This window comes from Rhinoraja longicauda, chromosome 1 (assembly GCF_053455715.1).
Source record: "Rhinoraja longicauda isolate Sanriku21f chromosome 1, sRhiLon1.1, whole genome shotgun sequence".
Lineage (NCBI taxonomy): Eukaryota > Metazoa > Chordata > Chondrichthyes > Rajiformes > Arhynchobatidae > Rhinoraja > Rhinoraja longicauda.
In genome coordinates, this window is record NC_135953.1 from 38,403,296 (window position 1) to 38,427,655 (window position 24,360).

At 41.6% G+C, this 24,360-nt stretch overlaps 1 protein-coding gene across 4 annotated transcripts in view; it reads left to right on the plus strand.

Moving 5' to 3' along the window:
• LOC144590853 (talin-1) overlaps positions 1-24,360 on the plus strand; it is a 214,388-nt gene that overhangs the window by 90,500 nt on the left and 99,528 nt on the right. For 2 of the 4 annotated variants that reach the window (XM_078395257.1, XM_078395318.1), the window contains exons 3-13: positions 5,800-5,957; positions 6,507-6,604; positions 7,705-7,834; positions 11,924-12,076; positions 12,529-12,671; positions 14,666-14,793; positions 17,236-17,296; positions 17,517-17,621; positions 19,041-19,196; positions 21,407-21,508; positions 23,919-23,995. In XM_078395257.1, the coding sequence (XP_078251383.1) occupies positions 5,828-5,957; positions 6,507-6,604; positions 7,705-7,834; positions 11,924-12,076; positions 12,529-12,671; positions 14,666-14,793; positions 17,236-17,296; positions 17,517-17,621; positions 19,041-19,196; positions 21,407-21,508; positions 23,919-23,995 (1,283 nt within the window). In that variant the 5' untranslated portion in view covers positions 5,800-5,827. Of the gene's footprint in view, positions 1-4,889; positions 4,983-5,799; positions 5,958-6,506; positions 6,605-7,704; positions 7,835-11,923; positions 12,077-12,528; positions 12,672-14,665; positions 14,794-15,003; positions 15,064-17,235; positions 17,297-17,516; positions 17,622-19,040; positions 19,197-21,406; positions 21,509-23,918; positions 23,996-24,360 lie in introns of those variants that run through there. The other 2 variants (XM_078395370.1, XM_078395421.1) reach the window with 2 other exon arrangements.

A 24,360-nucleotide genomic window follows, 5' to 3' on the forward strand; every position in this document is an offset into this window, starting at 1 on the left:
AACTAATGGCATTGTGATCACTAGACCCAAAGTGCTCCTCAACACATACCTCCGTCACCTGACCCGTCTCATTTCCCAACAGGAGGTCCAACACTGCCCCTTCTCTGGTAGGTACCTCTACGTATTGCTGCAAAAAACTATCCTGCACACATTTTACAAACTCCAAACCATCCAGCCCTTTAACAGAATGTGATTCCCAATCTATGTACGGAAAATTGAAATCACCCACAATCACTACTCTGTGCTTACTACTAATATCTGCTATCTCCTTACATATTTGCTCTTCAAATTCATAATTGGAGAGAGAGAGAGTTGGAGAGAGAGTTGGAGAGAGAGTTGGAGAGAGAGTTGGAGAGAGAGAGTTGGAGAGGGAGTTGGAGAGGGAGTTGGAGAGGGAGTTGGAGAGGGAGTTGGAGAGTGAGAGGGAGAGAGAGAGAGAGAGAGAGTTTGATTGCTTATGAGATAAAAAATAAATATGTGTTGTGTGTTAGGGGGAGATAGATAGAGAGAGAGGGGAGAGAGAGAGAGGGGGAGAGAGAGGAAGAGAGAGAGAGGGAGAGAAAGGTGGAGAGAGAGGGGGAGAGAGAGAGAGGGGGGGAGAGGGAGAGAGAGAGGGAGAGAAAGGTGGAGAGAGAGAGAGGGAGGGAGAGAGAGGGGGAGAGAGAGGGGGGAGAGGGAGAGGGAGAGGGGGAGAGAGAGAGGGGGAGAGAGAGAGGGGGAGAGGGAGAGAGGGAGAGGGAGAGAGAGAGAGGGAGAGAGAGAGAGGGGGAGAGAGAGAGGGGGAGAGAGAGAGGGGGAGAGAGAGAGGGGGAGAGAGAGAGGGGGAGAGAGAGAGGGGGAGAGAGAGAGGGGGAGAGAGAGAGGGGGAGAGAGAGTCCAGAACCAGGGGTCACAGCTTAAGGATAAGGGGGAAGTCTTTTAGGACCGAGATGAGAAAACATTACTTCACATAGAGTGGTGAATCTGTGGAATTCTCTGCCACAGAAGGTAGTTGAGGCCAGTTCATTGGCTATATTTAAGAGGGAGTTAGATGTGGCCCTTTTTGCTAAAGGGATCAGGGGGTATGGAGAGAAGGCAGGTACAGGCTACTGAGCTGGATGATCAGCCATGATCATATTGAATGGCGGTGCAGGCTCGAAGGGCCGAATGGCCTACTCCTGCACCTATTTTCTATGTTTCTATGTTTCTAATACATTAAGCTTTCAGTACACAGATCACTACACAGGTCATTAAACACAAAATATTCATTTTGTTCCATATCTTCCCCTCAAGAAGACGTGCTGTGTAGATCAAACGTAGAGTAGGCTCTAGATGCTCCACCACCATGATTTGCCTGCCACTGCTGGGCTGGCACTGCTGGGCTCCCACTGCTGGGTTGGCACTGCTGGGCTCCCACTGCTGGGTTGGCACTGCTGGACTCCCACTGCTGGGCTCCCACTGCTGGGTTGGCACTGCTGGGCTCTCACTGCTGGGCTCCCACTGCTGGGCTGGCACTGCTGGGCTCCCACTGCTGGGCTCCCACTGCTGGGCTCGCACTGCTGGGCTCCCACTGCTGGGCTGGCACTGCTGGGCTCCCACTGCTGGGCTGGCACTGCTGGGCTGGCACTGCTGGGCTCCCACTGCTGGGCTCCCACTGCTGGGTTGGCACTGCTGGGCTCCCACTGCTGGGCTGGCACTGCTGGGCTCCCCGGTAGCTGCCGCTCAACTTCGAACGCGCTGGCCCCGCCCGCAGGTGCTCCCGGCAGCTGCCGCTCAAATTCGAACGCGCTGCCACTGCCTCGGGCCCAGGGCCTCCCGACTCTCCGGTCGACGCATCTGGGTAATTACGCAGTGCCACGGCCTTACCGGCCGCTGCACCTCCGCGGGTGGTCGGTCCCTCCGGTCGCCGACCCCCTCCGGTCGCCGCACACCTCCGTGGGTGTCGGTCTCCCCAGGGGCTCTCCCGGTCGCCGCACACCTCCGTGGGTGTCGGTCTCCTCCAGGGCTCTCCCGGTCGCCGCACACCTCCGTGGGTGTCAGCCTCCCCCGGGGCTCTCCCGGTCGCCGCACACCTCCATGGGTGTCGGGTCTCCCGGTCTCCTCCGGTAGCCGCACACCTCCATGGGTGTCGGGTCTCCACCGGTCGCCGCACACCTCCATGGGTGTCGGTCTTCCCCGGTCACCGCACATCTCCGTGTGTGTCGGGTCTCCCGGTCTCTCCCCCGCGAAGCAGTCGCAGGCTTCTAATCTTGGGCCTACATAGGTGCCGGGGCGCGACGTGGGCCTACACGCACCGCCCTCAGCAGCTTGCAGCGTCACGTCGGCAACTGGCGCCGACTACTGAGCAGGTAACTATACCAACTCACACTGGCCCTGTCGGGATGCACTCCAAACGTCCCGTACCGAGCTGGAAACTTTTCTTTTGTTTTGTTTCCCTTCAGGGCTTTTTTTTTCTTTCTTTTTTTTCCTAATTTTTTTTAACCTTTTCTGCTCGGGCATGCTTCATTCCCTCCCTAGGCGAAACACCAAGCCGCTGCCACCATGTTGTACTTCGTGGTCCGGTACCTGTTGTACATTTAGTGACTCTGGATGGACCACAAGTACACGTGTATTAAAGGTTACATTGCTGGAGCTCAACTCCAGGCTGTTTATTCCGTGGCCACCTGCATCCAGAGTGACCGCCTAATCACACCCATCACTTATATACACAGTCATACAAAGTAGTTCTTGGATACACAAAGTAGTCCCAGCAATATCACAACAATGCCCTTCCTAATACTTTTTTCTTCATTGAATACTAACTTAATGTAGTGTGAAGAAAGGAACCTGTTGATTTAGGCATTTAGAATATCACGGAATGTTAGACTACAATTATCATTCTATACGTTGTGTTTTTAAATACATGTTTTTGACCATAAGAACTTGTCTCAGTCAACCGGGATTATTTAGTCTGTGTGTTTATCAAAGGAACAGTTTGCTTAAAGTTAAGTTAAGCAACCTTATCTTTAAGGTTGCTTAAAGATAAATAGACTCTTATTTTCCTGGTTCTCAAGAAGTTATCACTCATTGAACAAGTGTACTGAGAGAGGTCATGATTTTTAATATAAGGCCACCGTAGTTGCATTTACCGGGTTACATATGTGTTATTTCTTGGAGAACTTTTATCTGGCATTTTCAAGGGTTTCTTGCTTTTGATTGCAAATATTGCAAAAGACTTCTGTTAGCGAAGGTGGGTGCCAGAATATTTGACCTGACAATACAGCTCATCACTGTCTTCGAAGCAGGTCAAACAAAGTGGAAACAAGTCTCAACAAGTTCCAATAATGTAATTATATCTTCGTGAAAAGACTTTCATCATGAAGCTAATGGATCTTAATTGAAGTTCACAGGGCCCTGTGCTGTGATCGGATAATAAAGAAGAGTTGCAAATCATTCTTGAAAGTCTTTGGTGCCCTGAATGGATATACAGGCCTTGTGTTGTGTACTTGGAGAGTGTTGTGAACTGGCATTTTTTTTAGTCGGTTTCTTATCTGTCACCATACCTACACCAGTAACATCAAGTTCCTGGTGATGCAAGAAACTGTAGATGCTGGAATCTTGAGTAAAGTACAAAGTGCTGAAAAACTCACTGGCTCATGCAACATCTGGGGATGGATAGACAACATTTTGGATCAGGACCCTTCTATGGACATTGGAGTGGTGGAAGGGAGGGGGTGGAGGGGGATGAGGGAAAGTTGGAAAAAGGAGGAGGGAGTGGCAAGTGATAGGTGGTTACAAGCAACGGTGTGATTGGCAGATGGGGAGTGTAAGTGCCAAAGTTCATGACATGACTGTTTATATTGGGTTACCTGGCAAATTGTACTTATTACAGTGAGACAGGGGGTCATTGAGCCCATCAGAGCTTTATCAGCTCTCGGGAAGCAATCCCAGAAGTCCGTTCCCCTCTCCTTAATGGCTCAATCATACTTCATTGTCCTATGTACCGAGGTATAGTGAAATTCTTTTTTTGCATACTATTCCGTAAAATTATTATTATACATAAGCACAACTTTAGAATAACTACAAGTGTTATAGGAATAGTACACTGAGACAGTATGCAAGAGTCACCAGGTTTTGGTGCCATTTTCAGGTCTAAGTAGCTACAGGTGTAGAGTTTTTAACCTGGCCTTGAAGGCCTGTTGTCCTGGTGGCGTTGCATGGTCAGCCTGTCCAAGCGGAGCCATTGGTGTCCTGCTCCACTGCTCTGTCCCGCTGCAGGTTGCGTCCGGTCCACGTGCTGGGTCTCTTGGGACCGCACCCCATCCAGTTGAGCCCCATTGTGCTGCAGGGCCTTCAGCGGTCCACTCCGCTGTCACCTCAATCCGGATCCGCACATCAACTAGTGAACCGTCATTCCATTCCTCCACCCGGTCACCGTTCAGTCTTTGTGCCCCGGGGGCACCTCCCACAGCCGACCTCGTAGCATCTGGATGCTACGGGTGTTTATTCCCCCACGACATTGCATTTTATTCTCTCTCACATCATCACCCCTTTGATATTTTTTGTCAATTACTTGGAATAAGGGATAGATTAGTGACCAATTAACTAATCAAACAAACATATCTTGGAAATGTGGGGGGAATCAGTATACTTGAAAGAAATCCATGAACGGAAGGAGAAAACTTGCAAACTGTGCACAAACTGCATCCAGGGTCAAGTTCAGACCCGGGTCCCTGGAGCTGCGAGGAAGCAGCATCAACGGCTGCAACAGTGTTTCATCCATAATCATTGATGTGTTGAAAGAAAATATCTAATTATGTAATGAAAATGGGGAACTGTCTTGGAAGTGAAACACAATCAGTGAAATTTCAAATCCTATATTTATTGGATTCCATTTGGTACCTTTGGCAGTATCTGACTACTTTGAAACACTTTAATATTGTGCCTCCTGGAACTGTAAATGAGCATGGCCCTTGTGGAATGAACAAGGAGATTGCAGTTGGATTGCAGAAATGGCAGGCCAGGTAATGGAAAATTAATATGGTAATTTGCACCAGTCTTAGTGTTGGACAGCAGGGAAATAGGCCCTTCAGCCCATCTTGCCCATGCCGACCAAGACGTCCCATCTATGCTCGTCCACCTGCTCGTAATTGGCCCATATCCCTCTAAACCGTTCCCATCCATATTCCTGTCCAAATGTCTTTTAAATGTAATCGGTCAACATTTTGGGCAGAGCGGGGCATAAATTACAAATGCTTTTGAAAAAAACATTTAAAATGTGCCATTAAATCTTGTCTGGGGAGTATCTTGCCTTCAATCGTTTTTTTGTCAATGTTTATCCCTTTATTGATCAAATCCAAGGAAGTGATTGGTTTGGTTTATTGGGCTTGCAGCAGAAATAGGCAGGTTTAGCATTGAGTGGGCAAATGGGCTCGGCAATGGCCAAGCGTAAGGTTGGAGAACTGGGTAGTCAGAGGAGGTCAAATAATCTGGCCCATCATGATTGAGAACTGATGAGTGAAATTTATAATTTCTGCAATATTGCAATTGAGGTACATTACTGCATATTGTATTTTCCAGATGTTATGATAAGATGTATAAAAAGGTTGAAGCAATTTTGATACATATGTGTCAATTGTATCATTCATGAAAGAGAAGCCATTTGATCTGCGTTTAAAATAAAAGAGTGCTTTTGTTCAGGCACTGGATGAAGAAAATTAAAATCTACATAGTGACATTTATTTTAAGCTGAGAAATGAAGAAAATTAAAATCTATGCAGTGAAATTTATTTTCTGCTGCAAAAAAAACTTGGATGAGCTTAAATTTTGTTTTATTTTTAGTTGAATTTGTGAAGTGAAAGAAGACAAAATGGTGGCCTTGTCATTGAAGATTGGTGTTGGAAATGCTGTCAAAACTATGCAGTTTGAACCCTCGACAATGGTCTATGATGCATGTCGAATGATTCGTGATCGGGTTCCTGAAGCACAGACTGGACAACGTAAGTTGGAGAATTTTCCTCATATGACATTACTATTGTTATTTTCCATCTTTAATAACAATTGTAAAGGTGATGATCTTTTGAATTGTTGTGCTCAGTTGACTCCTGTTTGATGTACAGTTTGATGCACTTCAGGAGCAGAGAATCTGAGGCCAAAATAGGCAAGATTTCTTTCCCTTGAAGTATGGTTATAGCCAAAATACAGCTCAATTGTAACCATTATTATCTTTTGGTTAATATGGACGATCAGCCATGATCACAATGAATGGCGGTGCTGGCGCAAAGGCCCAAATGGCCTCCTCCTGCACCTATTTTCTATGTTTCTATGTTAATATTAATTTTCAGTTTTTGTGCCGCCAAGACTGGATTTGAAAAATCTGAATCTGGACTATTTGTCGAGGCTTTTAGATTCCAATCCATCAATTTAACCATTGTGTCACCGTACTTGCACCACATGCCTCTGTTTTCATGTTTTGTCTGAAGTTCTTGATTAATCTCATGCTTGTAAAACTGGGCAACATATTTCTCAATTTTTGTTTGAACTTCCAGCAAACGATTATGGATTATTTCTTTCTGATGAGGACCCTAAGAAAGGGATCTGGTTGGAATCTGGCAAAGCTTTGGACTATTATATGTTGAGGAATGGGGTAAGTTTACCATTTGGCTGCCCTTGCATTCTGTTTCCCTTTTTCTGACGTACTGTAAATTATATTTTCAATTTATCGTTCATCCATCATAATCAGAATTCTGTAATTAATCTTTTACACTAGTTCTATCTCCAGTGCTTGTGCTATTTGACTTTCTGAGTTGTGTTGTAACTTGTTTTGCACAACGGAGTGAATCCATGTTCCATCTTGCTAAAAGGGAAGACTAAAAGATAATTAATTTTATTAAAAATGTTCCATCAGCGTTACTTTGTAAGTGATCGCTTTGTAGTCACCCAGCTTGCTGGCTTAATTCTGCTCCACCTTAAAAAATCTCTCTACCTTAAAAAATATAAGACCACTTTAAATAAAACTTGTTATAAACAGTCGGCAGGACAGTGGTGATTAAAGTAGTGCTAAAATTGTGGCGCTACGGTTTACCGTTTTGGCTGTTGGTCTGCATTTTCAGACACATATATGTACATACAAATATATGTACATACAAATATATATATATATAAGATCTGAGTTTTAGTTATATAAAATAAATAAATATTATGTAAAAATCTAATTGTTCCGTTGTTGGTACATATCACAATTAAACATCATGACTCATAGTAATACTTAATTCAGGATTTTCTGTAAGAGCATACATCATACTATCTATATATTATATATATATAGATAGTATGATGTATGCTCTTACAGAAAATCCTGAATTAAGTATTACTATGAGTCATGATGTTTAATTGTGATATGTACCAACAACGGAACAATTAGATTTTTACTTGCAGCAGCATAACATGCCTGTAAGCACAATACTCATAGGTAATATATAATGAACAGAAATTCTATAAATTAATACCCCAATACTAGTGCAAAACAGCATGTAGTTCTTATTGCAACCAAAGACAGTCCATACTTCATAGTTTATTCAGGAGACTGATGGTTATTGTGAAAATAACAATTCTTGAAGCTGGTGCTCATGTTTTTCAGACTCCTATGCCTTCTTCCCAATGGTAGGATCGATCAAAGGATAATCCCCTTCACTCATGGGCATTTGTGATGCAGAATTATAAAACATTTTTCCTTTTTAATCCCAGGATACTTTGGAGTACAAAAAAAAGCAGAGGCCTCTGAAGATTAGGATGTTGGATGGAAGTATCAAAACGGTAATGGTGGATGACTCAAAAATTGCGAGCGATATGCTGATGACAATCTGTGCCAGAATAGGTAAGAGTAAAATCACACTTGCAGGCTTACTATTCCTTACCACATGTTAATCACCACCCCTTATTAACCAATTGATGGAACAATGAACTTCTAAAAGATATTCTCTTGAACACCTTGCAAGTGAAATACCCCGAAGTATGCCACAAAGTTGATTAGGGCAACCCCATGCATTTTTGTGAACTAGCAAATGATTAATGGCTTAGCAAATGAGACGAGTACTACAAAATCCAAAACTATATCGCGATTAACAGGCTCCAAGTTCTCTAAATCCATGTCCTTCAACTCTTAATGCGCCTTCCCGTCCATGAGTTTCTTTCATTGCTGGTGGTAAGAAATTATTGAAACTTCTGACCACCTGCCATTTTGACAAGTGCCTATGGAATCCGGTAGGGACATTTCATATCTGTATTTCCATACAACAACCAGCTATTTGGTCTATTGAGTCTATGCTGGCTCTTAGACCCATCCCATTCCTGCACCACTTCTATATAACCCATTCTCTCTCACTGCCCATTAAGTCATCAACCACCTATACTAAGGGTATTTTACCACAGGTGATCAGTCTGGTAGCCAACATGGTTTTTGAAACTGGAGTACCCGCAGGAATACCACGCAGTCATAGGGAGAACATGCAAACTCCACACTGGAGGACTCGAGATGATGATTGAATCTGGATCAGTTGAACTGAGAGACAGCTGACCTAACTGTTTTGCCATTGTGCTGGTCATAACTTTGTCCCCTATTTAGCTAAGAGTGTGATGTAGGATGAACATCAGAACTCTAAGATAGAGTCCATCACCTCTGTTCAATGAACTGATCGCTAGATATTGGACACAATATCTAGGCATCAGGACAAGTCATAGATGTAGAATTGTACAGCACAGAATTGGCCCAATTCATCCACGCTGACCACCAACCCTTTCTATACTAATCCCCTTTGCCTGCATTAGGCCCAGATCCCGATAATTTATTATCCAAATGTCTTAAAATGTTTTAATTGTTGCAAATTATTGTAAACATTGCTACTGGATCTTGGTGTCCAAGTCCATAACTTCCTGAAAGTGGCAACACAAGTAGATAGAGTGGTAAAGAAAGGGTTTGGTATGCTTGCCTTCATGGTTCGATGCACTGCTTATAAGAGTCAAGAAGTTATCATGCAGCTTTATAGGACTTTGGTTAAGCTGCATTTGGAGTACTGCGCACAGTTTTGGTCGCCCCATTGCAGGAAGGCTGTGGCGGGTTTGGAAAGGACACAAAAGAGGTTTACCAGAAGGCTGCCAGGTTTGGAGGACATTAACTATAAGGAGAGGTTGGACAAACTTGGAATGTTTTCTCTGGAATGTTGGAGGCTGCAGGGAGACCTGATAGAAGGATATGAAAATGATGAGAGGGTCACTTTTATTTCCTGAGGGTGGAAATGTCAAAAACTAGAGAACGTAGCTTTAAAGTGAAAGGGCCAAGGTTTAAACGAGATGTGCAGCAGGAGTTTAAACTGGCATGTAAGAAAGGTAATGCCACTGTGGTGATGGGGGATTTCAATATGCAAATAGACTGGGAAAATCAGGTTGGTTCTGGACCCCAAGAAAGAGAGTTTGTAGAGTGGCTCCGAGATGGATTCTGAGAGCAGCTTGTAATGGAGCCTCCCAGAGAAAAGACAATTCTGGATTTAGTGTTGTCCAGTGAACTAGATTTGATAAGAGAACTCGAGGTAAAGGAACTGCTTGGAGGTAGTGATCATAATATGATTAGTTTTAATCTGCAATTTGAGAAGGAGAAGATTAAATCAGAAGTGTCAGTGTTGCAGTTGAACAAAGGGGACTATGAAGGCATGAGAGAGGAGCTGGTCAAGGTAGACTGGAAAGGGATCCTAGCAGGAATGACGGTAGAACAGCAATGGCAGGAATTTCTGGGCATAATCCGGAAGACGCAGGATCATTTCATTCCAAAAAGGAAGAAAGATTCTAAGGGGAGTAGGAGGCAATCGTGGCTGACAAGGGAAGTTAGGGATGGAATAAAACTAAAAGTAAAGATGTATAACACAGCAAAGAGTAGCAGGAAGCCAGAGGATTGGGAAACTTTCATAGGACAACAGAAGGTAACAAAATGGGCAATACAGGCTGAAAAGATGAAGTAAGAGGGGAAGCTGGCCAAGAATATAAAGAAGGACAGTAAAAGCTTCTTTAGATATGTTAAGAGAAAAAGAGTAACAAAGTCAAATGTGGGTCCCTTGAAGGCAGACACGGGTGAAATTGTTATGGGTAACAAGGAAATGGCAGAAGAGTTGAACAGGTACTTCGGATCTGTCTTCACTAAGGAAGACACAAACAATCTCCCAGATGTACTGGAGGACAGAGGATCTAGCGGGGTAGAGGAACTGAAATAGTATTCGGCGAGAAATAGTATTGGGTAGACTAATGGGACTGAAGGATGATAAATCCCCTGGGCCTGATGGTCTGCATCCCAGGGTCCACAGGGAGGTGGCTCTAGAAATAGTGGACGCATTAGTGATCATTTTCCAATGTTCAATAGATTCAGGATCAGTTCCTGTGAATTAGAGGATAGCTAATGTTATCCCACTTTTCAAGAAAGGAGCGAGAGAGAAAACGGGGAATTACAGACCAGTTAGCCTGACTTCAGTGGTGGGAAAGGTGCTGGAGTCAATTATTAAAGAGGTAATAACGGTGCATTTGGGTAGCAGTAAAAGGATAAGTCCAAGTCGGCATGGATTTATGAAAGGGAAATCATGCTTGACTAATCTTCTGGAATTTTTTGAGGATGTGACAAGTAAAATGGATGAAGGGGAGCCAGTGGATGTAGTGTATCTAGACTTTCAGAAAGCTTTTGATAAGGTCCCGCACGGGAGATTGGTGACTAAAATTAGAGCACATGGTATTGGGGGTAGGGTGTTGACATGGATAGAAAATTGGTTGGCAGACAGGAAGCAAAGAGTAGGAGTAAATGGGTCCTTTTCAGAATGGCAGGCAGTGGCGAGTGAAATGCTGCAAGGCTCGGTGTTGGGGCCGCAACTGTTTACCATATCTATTAATGATTTGGAAGAGGGAATTAGAAGCATCACTAGCAAGTTTGCGGATGACACAAAGCTGGGTGGCAGTGTAAACTGCGAAGAGGATGTTAGGAGGTTGCAGGGTCACTTGGACAGGTTGAGTGAATGAGCAAATGCGTGGCAGATGCAGTATAATATAGATAAATGTGAGGTTATCCACTATGGCGGCAAAAACAAGGAGGCAGATTATTATCTCAATGGTGTCAAGTTAGGTAAGGGGGAGGTGCAGCAGGACCTGTGTGCCCTTGTACACCAGTCACTGAAAGTTGGTGTGCACGAATAGCAGGCAGTGAAGAAAGCTAATGGAACGTTGGCCTTCATAACAAGAGGATTTCAGTATAGGAGTAAAGAGGTTCTTCTGCAGTTGTATTGGGCCCTGGTAAGACCACATCTGGAGTATTGTGTACAGTTTTGGTCTCCTAATTTGAGGAAGGACATCCTTGTAATTGAGGCAGTGCAACGTAGGTTCACGAGATTGATTCCTGTGATGGTGGGACTGTCATATGAGGAAAGATTGAAAAAACTAGGCTTGTATTCACTGGAGTTTAGAAGGATGAGAGCGGATCTTATAGAAACATATAAAATTATAAAAGGACTGGACAAGCTAGATGCAGGAAAAATGTTCCCAATGTTGGGTGAGTCCAGAACCAGGGGCCACAGTCTTAGAATAAAGGGGAGGCCATTTAAAACTGAGGTGAGAAGAAACATTTTCACCCAGGGAGTTGTGAATTTGTGGAATTCTCTACCACAGAGGGCAGTGGAAGCCAAATCACTGGATGGATTTAAGAGAGAGTTAGATAGAGCTATAGGGGCTAGTGGAATCAAGGGATATGGGGAGAAGGCAGGCACGGATTATTGATGGGGACGATCTGCCATGATCACAATGAATGGCGGTGCTGGCTTGAAGGGCTGAATGGCCTCCTCCTGCACCTATTTTCTATGTTTCTATGTTTCTTTTGTGTTCAAGTCACTTTACAAAATCATATTAGGAATTGCAAGTAATAGAAAGTATTTCTATTTTCAAGGAATCACAAATCATGATGAGTATTCACTGGTGCATGAAATTATTGAGGAGAAGAAAGAAGAAATGACAGGGACCCTGAAGAAAGACAAAACCTTGCACAGGGATGATAAGAAAATGGAAAAGCTTAAGCAAAAATTGCACACAGATGATGATTGTAAGTATCTGTTTGTGTAAAGGTTCAATACCATACATGTTTTTTGTCATCAAAATATAATATTTGTAAAAATAAGTATTTTGGGTAGATACACAATGGAAATGGTAGAAATTGAACTGTCAGTTCAGATATTGTGCAAGTAAATTTTAGGGGGAAATTTAAGATAATTCTGAGGTTGCAATTGTTTTTGCATCAGCTCATAATGAGACGATACCAAATGCATGGCTCAGTGAAGAACTTAACCAAATTTAGTATAATCCTGCATTCTAAATTTATTGCAGTAACCAATAAAATTAATTAAATGCAGCGCCTTGGAATTGATACCAATTATGTTACCATTTCAGTTGAGTAGGTTAGAAAGTTGAAGGGCAGATGGGGTTTTGATGGCAGTGGTGGGTCTTGCTTTCCGAAAATGCATGTCATCTTGACACTGCTGTATTTATCCTCCACAGTGAATTGGTTAGACCATGGCAGAACACTGCGAGAACAAGGTGTCGATGAAAATGAAACCTTACTTCTCAGGCGAAAATTCTTTTATTCAGATCAAAATGTTGATTCAAGAGATCCTGTGCAATTGAACTTGCTTTATGTGCAGGTTTGTGTTTTTGTAATAGAATTAAATGGAACAATTACTCTTGGAGTTCCGGTAAGGTTCTCCTGTGGTCCTCTCTCAATCTATCTTATTGCTGCCCTTTCACTCTTTTATTTGCACTTTCTCTGTAGCAGTAACAATTATTCTGCATTTTGTTTCATTTTCTCTCTTGCACTGCCTTGATGTACTTATGCATGGTAAAGCTTACCTGCATAGAACGCAAAAAAAAGCTTTTTACTGTATCTCAGTACATCCGACAATAATAAACCAATATAAGTGCAACTGGGTTTTATCAAAGTAATCTACTATAGCCTGGTCAGTTTTGCCATTGGCATGCTGGACTTAGAACTGAACAAAAACCTGAGATGATGAAAAGTTATTTACTAGGCAGAGGTCTTTGATTAGTATGGGTGTCAGAGGTTATGGGAAGAAGGCAGGAGAATGGGGTTAGGAGGGAGAGATAGATCAGCCATGATTGAATGGCAGAGTATTGATGGGCCGAATGGCCTAATTCTGCTCCTATCACTTCTGATCTTATGCTCCCCAAGGAGGGTAAGTGACTCCGAAGGTTTGAAGACAAAATTAGCAATAATCATTAAATACCAGATTCACATCAATTTTCTTTCCCCTCCACACAAGTATAGTGAAGGGTTAAAACTATAATGTTTGGTGTGGATGGGTGGGGCAAGAACTTCAGTGACGTGTTTGCATAGTAAAGGTGCAACTAAAATCAAAGCATATTCTGTCATCAACAAAGAATTAGCATGGATCATAAACTGTTCACAGACTATAAACACAATGGGGTTGAAATATAACCACTCTGACTGGCAGGAGAGTAGTGTTTGCAGGCATCGGTGTTCACTGCTATCTTTCATTGTGTGAATGAGTACAGAATTAATTCAAGACACACAGCATGGAAACAGGCCCTTCGGCCCAACTTGTTCATGCCAACCACGATGCCCCTTCTGCACTAGTCCCATCTGTTTGCATTTGGCCCATATCCACCGAAGCCTTTCCTATCCATATTCAATATCCAGTTTAAATTCCATTTGGAATATTTTGGAGGACCAAGAACCAATCCACGTCCGAATGTCGTTTAAATGTTGTTATAGTGCAGCTCGTTCCATATACCTACCACCTTTCTGTGAAAACATTGCCCCTCAGTTTACTGTTAAATCATTCCCCTCTCACCTTAAACCTCTAGTTTTTGATTCCTCTACTCTAGGCACAATATTCTGTGCATTCACTCTCATGAGAGGGACTATAAGATCACTCGTTAGCCTCCTGCGCTCCAAGGAATAAAGTCCTAGCCTGCCCAGCCTCTCCCCACAGCTCAGGATGTGAAATCCTGACAGCATGCTTCTCTGCACTCTTTCCAGCTTCATATAGATTGCTATAGTTCTGGCCTCTATATTACAAAACAGATCCAGATGCATTGGAGAAAGTACAAAATCATTTGCTGGGATAATGCCAGTACTGACAGGGGATAATTATCAATAAAGATAGAACAGACTGAGGTTCTTTTCCCCCTCTACCATGCAGATACAGAGGTTAGCTGACAAATGTTAAAAATTATTCTGAATAGATATATGACGGTAAACATGGAGATGTTTTGACCGTGTGGAGAGTTCAATGCTACTGATCATTATTGCAGCAATTTCATTTTAAAAAATGAAAAGACTTCTTAAAGCGGATCTTACTGTGACTGGCATGGTTTGGGATAGCATAGTCACATTAAGGCAAAGCAGAGTTAGTACATTAGGAAGCAAAGATGTGTCGGTGGGATTGCTTGAAGGACGTGGCTCAGATGGAGTATAAACATATTGAGCTGAATGGACTTTCATATAAATCATAAATTATGTATAAAACTAAAATCCTCACAAAAACTCAATTTTCAAAACTATAAGCCGTAAATCAGAAATGGCTAATGATAATTAATTGTTGCTGAACTGTTTCCAGAAATGTATTTTTATTTCCTCTCTGTGCTCCTTATTTAGGCCAGAGATGATATTCTGAATGGTTCTCATCCAGTATCCTTCGACAAAGCCTGCGATTTTGCAGGATACCAGTGTCTGATCCAATTTGGACCGCACAATGAACTGAAGCATAAAACTGGCTTTTTAGAGTAAGTAGATGCCTTTTCTTTTACAATAGATTTATATTCTAGTTAAGCTATTAAAGCAAGTTACAAGCTTTGACACCTCAGATGTCTTTTTAGCACACAGATTGTGAAGCTAGGTGTTTGAACACTAAAATGTATTGCAATTGGCATTTTTCAGTATATTCTCAGCCATCTGGCGTCTGTGAAGAAGTGAGAGTGGGATGCCACTTGCATGGGAATTGCTCAAAATAATTACCGCAGATCGCACTGATCTATGCATAAATCTTTAACGTGGTGAGCTATATAATTTCCTAATCAGCCTACAACAGCATTGCCCGTGTGTATAAACCTAAATAACCTAAAATGGCTTTTCACACTTATTTTAGAATACACAACAGTACATGACCAATAGGCCCTTCAGCCCACAATGGTTGCGCTGAACATGAGGCCAAGTTAAACTAATCACCTGCCTGAAAATGATCCATAACACTTCATCCCCTGCATATCCAGGTGCCTATCCAAAAGCCTCTTAAATGCCACAATCGTATTTGTTTGCACCACTACCCCAGGCACCCACCATTCTCTCCAAGGGAAAAAAAAGAACTTGCCCATGCCTCTAGTCTTTTACGTTTCCACCCTGGGAAATGGGTTGTCACTATCTGCCCTGTCTATCCCTCTCATCATTTTACATACATCAGGTTTCCCTTCAAAGTCCAATGCTTCGGAGAAAACAATGCAAGTTTGTTCAACCTCTACTTGTAGCTAATACCCTCAATCCAGGCAGCATCCTCGTAACTCTTTGCTTAACACGTGAGATAAAGTACACTATAAAAATTAGCTTGTCAGTCCATCTGCTTTCCACCTCCCTACATCACGATGATTTATTGTAGCCAACTTGAAGTGACAATTTTTTCATTCACATTTTCAATCATTGACATTTTTCCCCCAACATTTCAAACATTCTAACTTCTAAGGTTCTTGTTCTTTCGATGATTGCATTCTTTCTAGTGTACTAAAAATGTCGGAACTATTCAGTAAGTAAGGAAGCAACCATGGAGGAAAAATGTTAACATATTTCAGATCGGTGGCTTTTCTTGCCATTGTATTGAGAGGTAGAGTTGCTGCCTTACAGCGAATGCAGCGCCGGAGACTCAGGTTCGATCCTGACTACGGGCGCCGTCTGTACGGAGTTTGTACGTTCTCCCCGTGACCTGCGTGGGTTTTCTCTGAGATCTTCGGTTTCCTCCCACACTCCGAAGACGTACAGATATGTAGGTTAATTGACTGGGTAAATGTTTAAAAAAATTGTCCCTAGTGTGTGTAGGATAGTGTTAATGTGCGGGGATCGCTGGGCGGCGCGGACTCGGTGGACCGAAGGGCCTGTTTCCGCGCTGTATCTCTAAAATCTAATAAATAAATAAATAAATAGTGCTCTTGATGTTTGCTGGACCAAAATATTAGCACGTTATTAACCTTGCTTTGTTTAGAGATAAAGTATGGAAACAGGTCCTTTGGCCCATCGAGTCTGTGCCGTCCAGCAATCACCTGTGTACTAGTTCTAGCCTACATACTAGGGACTATTTACAGAAGCCACTTAACCTACATACCAGCATGTCTTTAGAATATGTGAGGAACCGGAGCACCTGGAGAACACCCACGCAGTCACTGGGAGAATGTACAAACTCCGTATAGATAGCACCCATAGTCTGAATCGAACCCTAGTCTCTAGCCCTGTAAAGCAGCAACTCTACTACTGCACCATTGTGCCATCCCTTGTCTCAAATCTTTTTTTGTTTTTTCTACTGAATTTGGGAGTATGTGTGTTTTGCTCTTTTAAAGTGACAGTTTCTAATCATTGAAAGAGAATTGTAATATTGTGAAATTGGACATTGAGGAAATGTTCTTTTGTTGACTGCATTGTTCAACGTCTTAAGTTATATTTTTGGTCAGGGAGCATTTGACAGTTTTGACTGTAGGTGGGCATTCACATTGGGTTGCTTGCTATCTGATCTAGCTATTTTGGTCTGAATCTTGCATTGCTTATGACCAGATTAATACTTAGTGTGAATTTTGACATACATCAGCAGTAAACTCACATTAAATGTGAAATTGATTCACTTATATTTGAATCTATTTATTCTAAATATATTTTCTAAATATTATAAATAAATGTGTGTCCTGTGCTTTTTGTTGTCTACTGCCGGACCCTGACGTGAGAGGACGCTGGCGCTGTTTATTCGCCGCTTCTCTGTTAGGATAGTTTGTCTGTTTGTTTTTATGTTATGATTGTTTTTGTAAAGCGCTTTGAGCTTCTGGTAAGGCGCTATATAAAATAAATGCTTATTATTATTATTATTATTATTATAAATGTTAAAGCCCTAATTGAATGAACAGAATTGTTATTGAAGTAGTTACTTATTTAATGCATTATTTATAAAGTTGTTATTTAATGCTGCTCTTTTATAGCTTAAAAGAATTCCTGCCAAAAGAATACATTAAACAGAAAGGAGAGAAAAGAATATTTATGGTAGGTATAACTATATAAATTTATTTTGCATATTAATATAACAGTAATACTCTTTTGCATAAGTTAGAAAGAGAATAGTTCTTCGAGAGACGTGCACAAGGATTTTTTTTCTATTGTCACAATGTTTTGTCACAAATTTGGATTGTTTTCTCTGGAGCATCAGAGGCTGAAGATAAACCTAACATGTTAATGATTAAATATAAATGATATTATTCTGCAGACGCACAAGAACTGTGGGAACATGACGGAAATGGAGGCCAAGGTGTTGTATGTAAAGATGGCCCGCTCCCTGAAGACGTACGGTGTATCTTTCTTCTTGGTTAAGGTGAATTTTCATTATAATTAATGAGTACTCAGTTATACCAACTAAGTATGTTCTACATTCCAAATAGGAAAATTTGTCAAATTTGCTTCATCTCAAATGGCAAATATTTTGTTATTTCCGCGATGAGTTTCCTCTTTATCCAACTGAACATGCACTCATGAGTTGATTAAAGTGGATTAATGTATGGATTATATCTGAATGAATGATTCACCTATTATTGTAACATTGTTTTTGATATAGTTTATAGTTTATTTATTAAGCCTTCTGTGCTGCCTCCACTCAATGATATTGATGTTTTCAATGTTCTATTGTAGCTTTTCACATTAAATGTATTTTTAAATGTGTTAAAACTCCAAAGATACACTGTCATGTTGTATGGAAAACTACATTATTTGGTATCTGGCTCACCAAGGTCTTGTTTCCCATGCTCTCTGTAAACTTACTGGGTACCCACTTCCCATGTTCCCTTTAAAAATCTGGGCCATGGTTCCTGCAATGCTTTTTAAACCCAAGGGGAGCCTGGTTTCCATGCTCTCTTTAAACCTTGCAGGTACCTGTTTCCCATGTTCTCATCAAGCTCAATGGGCCCTTGGTTCCCTCACTCCCTTTTGCATAACACTTGCACATGGCTTGCAGGATCTCCCAGTTGATAACCATTTTAACTCCCCTTCCCATTTCCATACTCGCCTTTCTGTCCTGGGATTCTTGTGTGAGGCCACACACAAACTGGAGGAACAACTCCTCATAACTTACAACCTAACAGTATGAACATTGAATTCTCCATTTTTAAGTAACAAACCTACAACCTTTGTGCCCCACTTGGACGTGCACCATTTCTCTCCCCCCCCTCCCCCTATATTCTTTCCTCTGGCTTCACAATTTGCAATTCTTCTATCCTTATCTTGCACATTTTACCTTTTCATCTCTGGCCTTTGTCCAATCATCTGCCTATCAACCCCCCCTCCTCACTTGCTAGGGTTTCTGCTGTCCCCCCCCCCCCTGCCCCACACAGTCTGAGGAAGGTCCCGATCTAAAACATCACTTGTCCATTTTCTCCAATGAATCTGCCTGACCTGCTGAGTTACTCCAGCACTTTGTGTCCTTTTTTTGTGAACCTGCATCTGCAGTTCTTCTTTCTCCCTTTAAACTCATGTTTCTTGCTATCAGTTTCCATTACAAGGATTTTTTTTTCCTGTCACATGTCCCTGGTATTAAATATGTTTGGTTTCTATGCTGATGTTTGTTGAAAGATTCTTGTTACTCGTACCGCTCTTATAACAATTGCTAATCTAACATGCAGACTTACTACTTTGATTAAGTTTTTCCCCAAAACTTTGTTGTGTACTTTAAGATTGATAGTTAGTGATAAATGTTCACCTCGTCATCCATGCTTACTCGTTAACATTGAATATTTTCCAGGAAAAAATGAAAGGGAAGAACAAACTTGTACCTCGCTTGCTAGGAATTACCAAAGAATATGTCATGCGTGTGGATGAGAAAACAAAAGAAGTGATTCAGGAATGGAGTCTTACAAACATCAAACGTTGGGCAGCATCACCTAAGAGTTTTACTCTAGTACGTTATCGCAGCTTTTGATAAATGTTGTTACCGTGACTGAGCCTTGTAAATGCAGAAGGTTTTTTTTTTTCATCACAACAAGCAAGCATTCACTTGGACTTACTGTCAGAAGAGTCTCCCCAAACTCTAAAAAGTGGAACGTATTTTTGTGTTGTAGAGAACAAAGATAGCAGCAAGTGATTGAATACCATTTCAATCGCTACTGTGATACTTTACTCCAATAATTTGTGTCTGACAATTGATTTCATTGAATTACATATTTACAACAGGAACACACTACCACTAACGACACTGCTGAATGTGCAAACACATTTGCTGGGACAAAGTAATTTGGGTAGATGGCCTAAAAGCTTCTGAGGCCAGAGAACTCAGACACTCAAAATTAGTATTGTGAGGACTTAGAGGTGTTATAGATGAGTAAATATGTCTAATGCAGTTATTGATGTGCTACGTGACAAAAGAAGTCTGGTCTGGAGGTGACGCAAAATAACTTTGCTGAAAATGTCTGCTGCCTGGTTTGATATGTGCCAGTAACGTGGCCCCATTAAAAAGATGAGGATGAGGAAGTGGAAAAGTAAATTATTTAATGGTGGAAAAAAGCTATAGCACCCCAGCCAACAACCTGATCTCCCGGTGGCTGAGCACTTCAATTCCCCCTCCCACTCCCAGTCTGACCTTTCTGTCATGGGCCTCCTCCAGTGCCATAGTGAGGCCCACCGGAAATTGGAGGAACAGCATGTCATATTTCGCTTGGGCAGCTTGCAGCCCAGCGATATGAACAGTGACTTCTCCAACTTTAGATCGTTCCTCTGTCCCTCTCTTCTTCCCCCCCCCCCCCCCCCAGTTCTCCCTCTAACTTCCTGTCTCCACCTATATCCTTCCTTTGTCCCGCACCCCTGACATCAGTCTGAAGAAGGGTCTCGACCCGAAACGTCACCCATTACTTCTCTCTTGAGATGCTGCCTGACCTGCTGAGTTACTCCAGCATTTTGTGAATAATCAGTCCTGCAGCTGACCATTCATGGACAAATAATGTCAATAAATTGTCCAGGCCAGCAAAGTCGTGGCTATAACACTGGTATGCACTGAATTAGCACTGAGGCTGTGGAATTATGCATCTACAGTTCCTTCCTACGCAGTAAACTGCTTGATCACCAAACCACTAATTTACTCAAAATTGAGTTTTAATATCAGAAGTGTGTGATGACATATTTGAATTTTATTTCCCTATCTATTGGCGGTTGCAGTGTAATTTAGTTCCTTGGACTTTGCCTTCTGATTGTATCTCCCTACTCAATTCAATAATCATGGGAAATTTAATAAACTGAAGTGAATCTCTGAAATGTAATGTATAAATTTCTATTGAATTAATCTTGGCTGATTAGAATGATATTTTCCAGACAATACACATGTCAAGGATGACTCCTGCGTGACTGCCAAACAAATTACGTTTGAGATGTCCTTGGGCCATTTCGCAACCAAAGATCAAAATATATTCATTGTCTTGTTACGATAATGTAACCAAACTTGTAATTTGGTTTCTCAATATTGAATTCTCATTTGTTTAAAGTGCTTTATCTAAATACCAAAATTTATCAGTCTACAAAACACGATTCTCGCACTGTTGCTGAGAACCCTAAATAAAGCCTTGTGCTTGAGCCTCAGTAGTGGGGAAATTAAAAGTCCCAAGCTGCATCAAATGGTGCTTGTAGCTGCTCAAACCCCGAGAGGTAGCATTCTTGCTAAAACATGGTTGAGTACAGGTGCTTTTCAAACAAATTAGCAAGGACAAGACTGCTATTTTATAACAGATTTAATTTGAAATAATATTCACCTGAATATTAAGAATCTTGATTTAACATCTTACTGAAAAGAGAAAGCCTTCCACAATATTTTACCGACATGTGGTGGCTTTACCCTGTTACTGATAGGCCCAAGATCTGTTGACTTGTAAAAGGCTGCCGTTCCAAGGCTAAAATGCCAACTGGAGGCAAGATTCAAAGGTCTGAAGGAGGGTCTCGACCCAAAACATCGCCTATTCCTTTTTTCCAGAGATGCTACCTGACCTGCTGAGTTACTCCAGTATTTTGTGTCTACCTGAGGAGGTTCAACTGTTCAGTTTTAAAAGACAATGAATTCATTGGATTTGAATGTTTTGTGGATTAGATTAGTTTAAATATGTTTATCTGTTTTATCTCCACCTGTAGGATTTTGGTGACTATCAGGATGGGTACTATTCAGTACAAACAACGGAAGGAGAACAAATTGCACAGCTAATAGCTGGATACATTGATATCATTTTGAAAAAGGTACTGCAGTAGATTTGTTTCCATCTACTTTGCTCAAGTTGCGTGTGTGTATTTTGATGGGTTTGCAGTAATATTGGATGTGGACAAAGAATTTCTAAGCTGTGTGGATGGCTACAGAGAAAGTATATCTGGTAAAGTGTATTCATTGAGGAATCATGCTTCAATCAAGTTGTATAAGGATGTGATATAAGGTCATGTGATAGGAGCAGAATTAGGCCATTCGGCCCATCAAGTCGACTCCGACATTCAATCATGGCTGATCTATCTCTCCTTCCTCTTTCCATTCTCCTGCCTTCTCTCCATAACCCCTGACACCCATATGAAGCTGCTTGGTCCTCAGAATGTGCATTCCTTAACTCGTGATTCCTGCCAGTTGATCGAGGAGGTCTTAGCACCCCTGAGAAGGGAATGTGAAAATGTACATTTTTAATCTTGCTTGTTATCTGGAGATTTTAATTTCTTTAACTTGTAAGAATACTGGATTTTTACAAGATTGAAATGAGTGGGAAGAAATGCAACAAATCAGGGGGGTTCGTCAAACCAGGGCAGGACATGAACAGTAAATTGTAGAGCCTTGAGGAGTTGTAGAACAGAGATCTGGGAGTACCCGTTCATAGTTTCCTACAAATAGCGAGTCAGGTAGACATATGGTGAAAAAGGTGTTTGGCGTATTTGCCTTCATTGGCTATTGATTGCAAAAGTTGTCACATCATGATGCAACTGTACAACTCGTGGGTAAAACCACACTTGGAGCACTGTGTGCACTTCAGGTCACCCAGCTATAGGAAGGATGTCATTAAGTTGGAAAGGGTGCAGAAGAGATTCACCAGGATGTTTTGTGGACTTGCAGGCTTGAGTTATAGGCAGAGGTTGGATTGGCGAAGACTTTTTTCTTTGGAGGGTAGGAGACTGAGGGGTGACCTTATTGAGGTATACAAGATAATGAAGGTCATGGATAAAGTGAACAGTCAGTATCTTTTTCCCAGGGTAGAGAATTCTAAAACTAGACAGCAAAGGTTTATGATGAGAAGAATGAGATTTAAGCAGGATCTCAAGCACCTTTTTACACACACAGGGTGGAATGTATTTGGAATGAGCTGCCACAGGAAGCAACAGTGGCAGATACAATTACAACTTTTAAAAGACATTTGGACAGATGTATAGGAAGAGTTTAGAGGGCTGAGGGGCTAGATGCAGGCAAATGCTGCTAGTCCAGAATGCCATCTTGGTCAGCATGGATAAGATGAGCTGAAGGGCCTGTTTCTGTGCTGCATAACTCTGACTGTATGACTCAAGTCTTATCCACTGTACATGCACAAATGTATGAGAGCACGAAGCAATGAATGGAAACTATTACATTTATGGTGTCCTATCCAAACAGGAAAAGGGTGTGGTGCAAAAAGTAGTCAGTTTAATTTTTTTTCAACAATTTGAGCCCTGTTTTCATTACTAGATTTTAGGCAATGCAACCTTGCATTATTCATAAAATATGCATTCAGGTTCCTATAGTTGAATGTTTTTGGATACCAAAGTATTCATTTGTTTCTTTCCCAAGTTGAACAAGACATATTTCAAATAAAACCGTTGAAGGAAGTGTACAATTTGGAGTTGACAAAGAGGTTGAATCGAATTAATTTGAGGCAACATCACGGAAACAAGCCCTTTGGCCTAACACGTCCATGCCAAGCAAGATGCCGCATCTAAGCTCATCCCATTTGCTCACAATTGGCCGATATGTCTCTCTAAACCTTTCCTTTCCATGTACCTGTCCAAGTGTATTTTAAATGTTGTTATTGTACCTGCCTCGATTGTATCCTCGAGCAGCTCAATCCATATTCCCACCATCCTCTCGGTGAAAAATTTGCCCCTCAGATTCCCGTTAAATCTTTCCCCTCTCACCTTGAACTTATGTCGTCTGGTTTTTTATTTGCCTGCCCTTGGTAGAAGACTGAATTCACCCCATCAATTTCCCTCATGATTTTATACATCTGTATAAGATTAGTCTCCTGTTCTCCAATTAATAAAGTCCAAGCTTGCCCAATCTCTCCCTGTAGCTCAGGTCCTTGAGTCCTGGCAACAATCACACTCTTTCCAGCTTAATGACCTAATTCCTATGGCAGGGTGACCAAAACCGAGCAGTTATTATATAATTGAATATCTGCCAATTTTAGCAGAGGGTGATTTAGATATTGCAGTCCTTTTACAGCCATTCTATTTGCCTGATGAGAGTGCATCCCCAAGAGATGATTTCAACCAGAGGTTTGGCACTTAGCAAATAAATGCTGGCAAGAATTAGTTGCCAATTTAGAATGATGTGATGGAAGAATAATGAAGAGTTTTTAAGTATGACCGACATGATTTTCATGTCAGGTAACATTTTTTAATGCACATCCAACTTAACTATTTGCAGAAAAAAAGCAAAGACCACTTTGGTTTGGAAGGTGATGAAGAATCCACAATGTTGGAGGATTCCGTAGCTCCCAAGAAGTAAGTGAGAAATGAAACATGAATCAGCCTGTGGTTTTCTTTTGCAACAAATTTCTTCTAACATCATCATTACATTTCTATTAACATCATCGTCTTTCTCAGCAGATATATTCATTTTACAGGGAGGAAATATTCCTACATCTCTTAGCATCTTTCCTTCCTCACCTTCCCCCAGACTCCACCATTCAGCTTGTGAACTTCATCGTAACGCTCACAACGAAGTGAGAAACTAACGCTTTAATGTAACAGTTTCATTTGTAAAAGTGTGGAATGGCAACAGGGATTAAATGGGGGTGGTTGTTCAAATTTGTTATGATTTCTTTAAAAAATATTGAAAAATCGAAGCAAGATCCAAACAAGGTATT